Source organism: Triticum dicoccoides, chromosome 4B (assembly GCF_002162155.2).
Source record: "Triticum dicoccoides isolate Atlit2015 ecotype Zavitan chromosome 4B, WEW_v2.0, whole genome shotgun sequence".
Classification (NCBI taxonomy): Eukaryota; Viridiplantae; Streptophyta; class Magnoliopsida; order Poales; family Poaceae; genus Triticum; species Triticum dicoccoides.
In genome coordinates this window covers 59880054-59885645 of record NC_041387.1, presented here as the reverse complement: position 1 = coordinate 59885645, position 5592 = coordinate 59880054, and the positions used below count along the sequence as shown (strand labels likewise).

General features: G+C 46.7%; 2 protein-coding genes across 4 annotated transcripts in view; one reads left to right on the top strand and one right to left on the bottom strand.

Moving 5' to 3' along the window:
- Positions 1–482: 482 nt before the first annotated feature.
- On the bottom strand, positions 483–4241 carry LOC119295003 (cyclin-H1-1-like). 3 transcript variants are annotated; one of them, XR_005143661.1, is made up of 15 exons: positions 3955–4241; positions 3758–3808; positions 3585–3657; positions 3246–3364; positions 3090–3163; positions 2697–2817; positions 2549–2617; positions 2399–2440; positions 1964–2041; positions 1699–1757; positions 1493–1577; positions 1151–1245; positions 1002–1064; positions 848–913; positions 483–772 (listed from the first exon to the last, which is right to left on the bottom strand). XR_005143661.1 is itself a non-coding variant. In XM_037573320.1 (13 exons), the coding sequence occupies exons 1-13, from the start codon at positions 4012–4014 to the stop codon at positions 998–1000; spliced, it is 993 nt and encodes a 330-aa protein (XP_037429217.1). In that variant the 5' UTR covers positions 4015–4241. The 3 variants fall into 3 exon arrangements, 1 of the variants encoding a protein (XP_037429217.1); XR_005143662.1 differs by having other exon boundaries at positions 483–732; XM_037573320.1 differs by lacking the exons at positions 483–772; positions 848–913 and having other exon boundaries at positions 998–1064.
- Positions 4242–4437: 196 nt separating this feature from the next.
- LOC119295005 (magnesium-dependent phosphatase 1-like) overlaps positions 4438–5592 on the top strand; it is a 3509-nt gene continuing 2354 nt past the window's right edge. Inside the window, exons 1-2 of the mRNA XM_037573321.1 lie at positions 4438–4651; positions 4720–4891. Of these exons, the coding sequence (XP_037429218.1) occupies positions 4542–4651; positions 4720–4891 (282 nt within the window). The 5' untranslated portion in view covers positions 4438–4541. The remainder of the gene's footprint in view (positions 4652–4719; positions 4892–5592) is intronic.

Here is a 5592-nt window from a genome sequence, read left to right as displayed (position 1 = left end):
AGATGCACGAATGGCGGCAGGATCCGACCCTGCTGGTCGATCTGGGGCGAGGAAGAGGGGAGGACCTCATCGGTGGTGGGGGAGATGGTGAGGGAAGGAGAGAAGGGGTGGGGGCGCCAGCTGCAGGGGAAGGAAGACGTCCAGGGAAAGGGGTGGTCGCGGCGGCTGTAGACGAGGGAGAGGTAGAGGAATCAGGGGCTGACGCTGAGCGAGCGAACCCTTCCGTTCTTTTTGTCCCTTCGACTGTTTTTTTTGTCGGCTAGCTAGTCCTACGTGGACGTCGCGAGCATGCGCCCCTTGCGCGACCGTTAATGTGTTGTATGGGCAATTACTGTGGCCTAGGGTTTGACGGACTACCTCGTGCTCATTGGGTGGCCACCGCATGGTCCATGGGCGGACACCGAGTGGTCCGTGTGGACACAAACCCGACCCAATTCCTTTTTTTGGGGGGGATTAGACACGAAACGAAAAATGCCCAAACGAAGCAGACGAAATGTTGGAGTTATCCTATGTTACTCTAATAAAATCAAGTTACAACAAAATAGCATCCAATGGTTTACATCTCCAAGTTTCTCTCCCCTCGCGCCCAAGATTTAAGCCGCTCTAATAAAATCATTATTGAGTTACAAAAAGCACAGCACTCGCCTAAAGGACGCCTCATCTGAAAACTGCCTGTCCTTGGCCAAGACTTGGGCTGCTGAGGAGATCAGCTGAGCATCACCAATCTGATGGCTGGAGAAATTTGGAATCGAAACCTCATCAAACGGAAAGCCTGAGTAGACCAAAAATACTTCGTATGTTAATTTGGTTGCGTAGCTAACACACGTAGCACGGTACAAGTTCTTACCACCACATTTTCCAGAGCTGGTTCCTACACTGCACAGCTGCCCAACGGCACGATTTCTAGCTGTTGCTGCGGAGAAGCATTACGCGGCATAAATTCAGATGCAAGACTGGAAAGAACATCCTCAAACATGCGTGTTGGTGTGCAAGGTACTTACAGCTGGGCATCACTGGCAGTTCTTTTCGATTTGTGCTTTGACTTCTTTTCTTTCTTCTTGTGGCTGTAGAAGTTTTCAGATAGCAAGCATGAGCACATGAGGGTAACAATCATGGAGGGCATCCAGGCTTGTGGAGTCAGAGAGCTTACTCATCATGAGAGCTTGAGCTTGGATCCAAACAATGCTTCAGCTTGCGATCAGCATGCCTCATTTCTTTCGTGCCAGGTAGTTGAAGCTGGCTAACCTGCATATATACATACACAGATAATAGAGGCAACGCCAAAGGTACTGATAAGGGCATCAATGTTTAAATACCCTAAACAGTGGCATATGTTCAACCAAGCACCACCTTGATCAATTCTTTTTTGTTAACACAAAGTGTTCATGCAGACCGGTGAAATGAAACACACAGTTAAAGAACAATTATTGGTGGGAGTTTACATGATTGTGTTATAAACTGTATTTGTGCCAAGCCAGGTAAACATTCTTACCAGGTGATTGATTAAACTGATTATCTGAATAAATTGTTCGACTGGACAATCAAAGTGTTGCCTTGAAAAAACACTTTCCAAGTATCTGCAAACAATCAATGAATTTCGCAAGATCAACAATGATTAAATGTAGGAAAAAATATTGCATCGTGAAACACAGAGTTCTCACAAATTAAGATCATAATAAACAAAGATAAGTTTGCAACCTTTCAAAATCAAGGACACTGAGTGCAGCGTTGGACTTGTACAGAGCAGCCAAAGCCAACTGTAAAAAAAATGGAACGCACTATCCAATCAGATCGCCTAAGAAATTGGTACAAACTCTGGGGTTTGAATACCCTAAGCTTGACGCTGGGGATTAAGCTTTCTTAATCAATGCACATTAACCAAGAAAAATATGAAAATGACAGTGATGTACTGGAGTAGCACACTAACTGAAGATTAACCATAGTATTTATAGTTTAAGGCTACCTGTCCAGGAGTATAGAGAAGAGGTGCATCAGTCAACATCATTGTGTCAACCTCAGAATTCGCAGTTCGATGCAAATCCTACAATACAAACATCTGATGCATAAGCAGGGCAGTCATAAAGCTTGCATGTTTTGTTATTCATATTACCTTTCTTTCCTTTCATGTAAGAAATAAGGTGAAAGGGCTTCTTTTACATTAAACTGGTTTTATAAATTTGGCAGTGGATGCTTTAGTTATTGTTTGTATAAGCAGTCATAAAGCTTGCATGAATTCGCAGTTTGTACAAGATACTATGATTATGTAAGTGATTATTGGGAAACATCGAGAATATAGAACATAATTTAAGTACACATATCAGAAAAGGCTAACACAGTAAACATTTTTTATTAATGTGTTCTTGAACAGTATGGCAAAAGGGTGAAAGGAATGTATGACCTTCAACCGTTGGTGTGCACCATTACCTGCCCTACAAAAATCCTTCATAGAACAAAAAAAAGAATGTCATTAGCCAATGCAGCCATAGGATAAGCTAAAATACGATGGACAAAAATGCTGAATATAATGGAATGTTCACACAGAACTTACATCCATGTCATCAATAAATCCTTCGATAGAACGATATGGAGCATAAACGATCAAATCAAAATCTAAAGACTGCAAGAAAGCAAGAAATTTAGTGTCCCGTTCTGTTTGCTTGGAGGTGCTATAAAACTTGAATATGAAAATTGCATACTTTCAGAACAATCATCTCATTATTTAGAATAATCTGGTGATCCTGCTGAATCCCTTTGCCAAGTTCCTCAGCAGACACATGATTTTCTTCCACTTTGCAAGAAGCATATACACAAGTTAACCTGTCAAAATAAAATTGATTAACTTGGCCACTGGCAAATACTAACAGGGTCAGGAAATAACATTGATAGGAACATAACACTATGGACGCTCATACTTTTATCTTTGATTAGGATACACATATTCACTTTGCACAGAAGTATGAAGGGTCCCATTCGTTTGCCTAGTTTTCTAGCTACGTTTGAGAGGGAAGTGAATCGTAGCCGAGTATTCATAGACCAGGATTTTATGTGTTCCTAACCATGAAACTATTCAGGTTACCACTGCTGCTTACATAATATGCTTTGGGTGGTGCTCCATTACAGACCACTGTAGATAGAATCTCTTGAAATATATTATCGCTGTAGCCTGCAAAGCAACAACTGGCTGTTAGCATTCGATCACTAATAAGCTAGCAAAGGCACGGTCTCTTGGAAGAGGAATGCTTTACCTGAATTTTGTGGGGGAATTTGAATGCTCTGCACACTTCTTGAATCTTTTGCTCGTAAAATATCCGCATCACTTGCTCCTCTTCGCAGGATAGAGGCTTCACACTCGAGCTCCCAACAACTGAATCCAAACAGTGGTTTAACACTATAAGACATCTAAATGCGAGTAGTTGAACAAACTCCGCAAAAAAAATTATGATGAACATCGGCCAACAAGGAAAACAAGCATAACTATGAAAGAACAAAACTTTGAAGTGAAATCAGCACATAGACATCGCTTCTGAAGCTCATGGCTACTCATGGAAACATATAGGCAGCAGAAACCATCAAATGGCGCATACCATGATCAGGCACAGGTTCTGGGTTCGATATCGAGCCATCAACAGGGTCCACCTTCAACCGCGTCGTCCCATACTTCACAAAAAAACGAAGGGAACACAAAATGAGCAGCCACACATAAGCTAAATATTAAATAAACAAGTGAAGGAATGCAATGGCGTCGGGAGAAGCCAACCTGGGCGAGGATCTCCGCTGAACGCCGGTTCGCCGTAGTCCACTTATTCACCTGCAAAGCAGAATCGCAGGCATCAGCATACCATTACCATGTGATGTCCAGAGCATGCTATAGTATAGGGTAGCCGTCCCAGGCCAAAGCAAACCCTGGGCACCGAGCACGGAAGAAGAAAGAACGGATCGGAGAGGGAGGGCTACCAGGTCCTGCGGCTGGAAGATCCACCGCTCCCGGTGCGTGGAGGTCTGGAAATCCGACATCTTGGCCGCTCCTCCCTCCGCTCCCAGCAGCCGAATCGAGCCCCCCTCCCCCCTGCTGGTGAACACCGCTTGATGGAAGCGGGTGTGGAGGGGATGCCGCAGTACTATGGCGTCCTCCGGAGGACGCCGAGGAGGGGCGCGGCGACGGGCGGCAGCGGCAGCGGCGGTCCGGCCGTCAAGGGGTTTCGGGGGCGCCGGTTGGGGAGCAGAACCCCTCCCGGTCTGGTGTTATGGAGAGAGAGAGAGAGAGCCCGAGTGGTGCGGGCCTGACCGGCCCGGACACGGCGAGGAACACGAAGAGCCCGGCCCGCTCGATTGTACCGGCCCAGTAGAGAGATTACCGGGACAGGATGGGCCTGGTCGTCTGGTCTTTCCACGCGTTTTGATCTCGTCGTCACATCCTTTCCTTTTTACCTGCCCCAGCCGAACGCCGTTGAACCGGGCGACCAATCCCTCCCTGCCGCCGGCGAGCAATCTCCGCCACCGCCGCCGCCGCAGCAGCAGCAGAAGCAGCTCGGCCGTCCGGGATGGGCGACGAGCGCGTGAAGGCGGAGGCGCTGCAGATCCTGGGCCTGTTCCAGGTGCTCCCGCGCCTCGTCGTCTTCGACCTCGACTACACCCTGTGGCCCTTCTACTGGTACGCCCCGCTCCTCGGCCCCGATTCCGCTGTTATCGGCCGGTGATTTGACGCTTTTCATTCACCAGCGAGTGCCGCTCCAAGAGGGAGTCGCCCAGCCTGTACCGCCACGCCAAGGGCATCATCTGCGCGCTCAAGGAGAAGGGGGTCGACATGGCCATTGCGTCGCGCTCGCCCACCTCCGACATCGCCAGGGTCTTCATCGACAAGCTCGAGCTCCAGCCCATGTTCGTCGCACAGGTAAAGCTCTCCCGGCAGCTGGTTTTAGTACATCCTCAGCGCACCGGAATTCAGTCAGCTTGTTTGCAGTCAGCCTTGTGATGTAAAAGTAGCTAAAATTGGGCATGTGCATGCGTGCAAAATGGTTCTTTGATGCACCAAGCATGGAGCACATTGGGAACGGATATTTACGAGTGAATGTCTTCCTTCCTTTGATTTGACCGTGAAAGCCGCGAGCTGAATGGGAGCAGAATCAAGAATGTTGGAAGCTGATCTTGTTATTTCATCTTAAGCTTAGTGCACAATAAACATGTCTCATTATCACTGAAAGACTCATGAAATATAGATAGAAATTGCGTACAGATTTGAGGTTTGTTGATTGAGAAAGTTGACATGCCAGTATGCCACCCGAATTTTGTTAAACACCTTAACTTTAGACTTAGTACACAATAAATACCACATCTTATTAATCTAGTACTAGAAAAGCACTGCATGGAATTATTCATGCTCTGTTCTGTACAAAGTCCTGGGAAAAACATCACTTGAAATATCTCTGATGCAGAGCGGAGCGTCGGCGGGACAATCCCGGGTCCTGCCCCCCCCCCCACCCACCCACCCACCCCACCCCCCTTCCTCTCCAAAAGAATTTGATGCAAAAAAATGGTCCTATTGGTAAACTCACTTTAAGTTACCTGTCCACTCTAATCTCCCTAGCTGATTTT

Excerpts from the sequence above, each read along its gene's own strand:
- LOC119295003 (XM_037573320.1), bottom strand. The coding sequence starts at position 4,014 with ATGTCGGATTTCCAGACCTCCACGCACCGGGAGCGGTGGATCTTCCAG. Across the intron at positions 2,618-2,696 it reads ATGAGATGATTGTTCTGAAA|TCTTTAGATTTTGATTTGAT; the intron begins GTATGCAATTTT and ends GCTTTCTTGCAG. Across the intron at positions 2,042-2,398 it reads GTGCACACCAACGGTTGAAG|GATTTGCATCGAACTGCGAA; the intron begins GTCATACATTCC and ends TTTGTATTGTAG.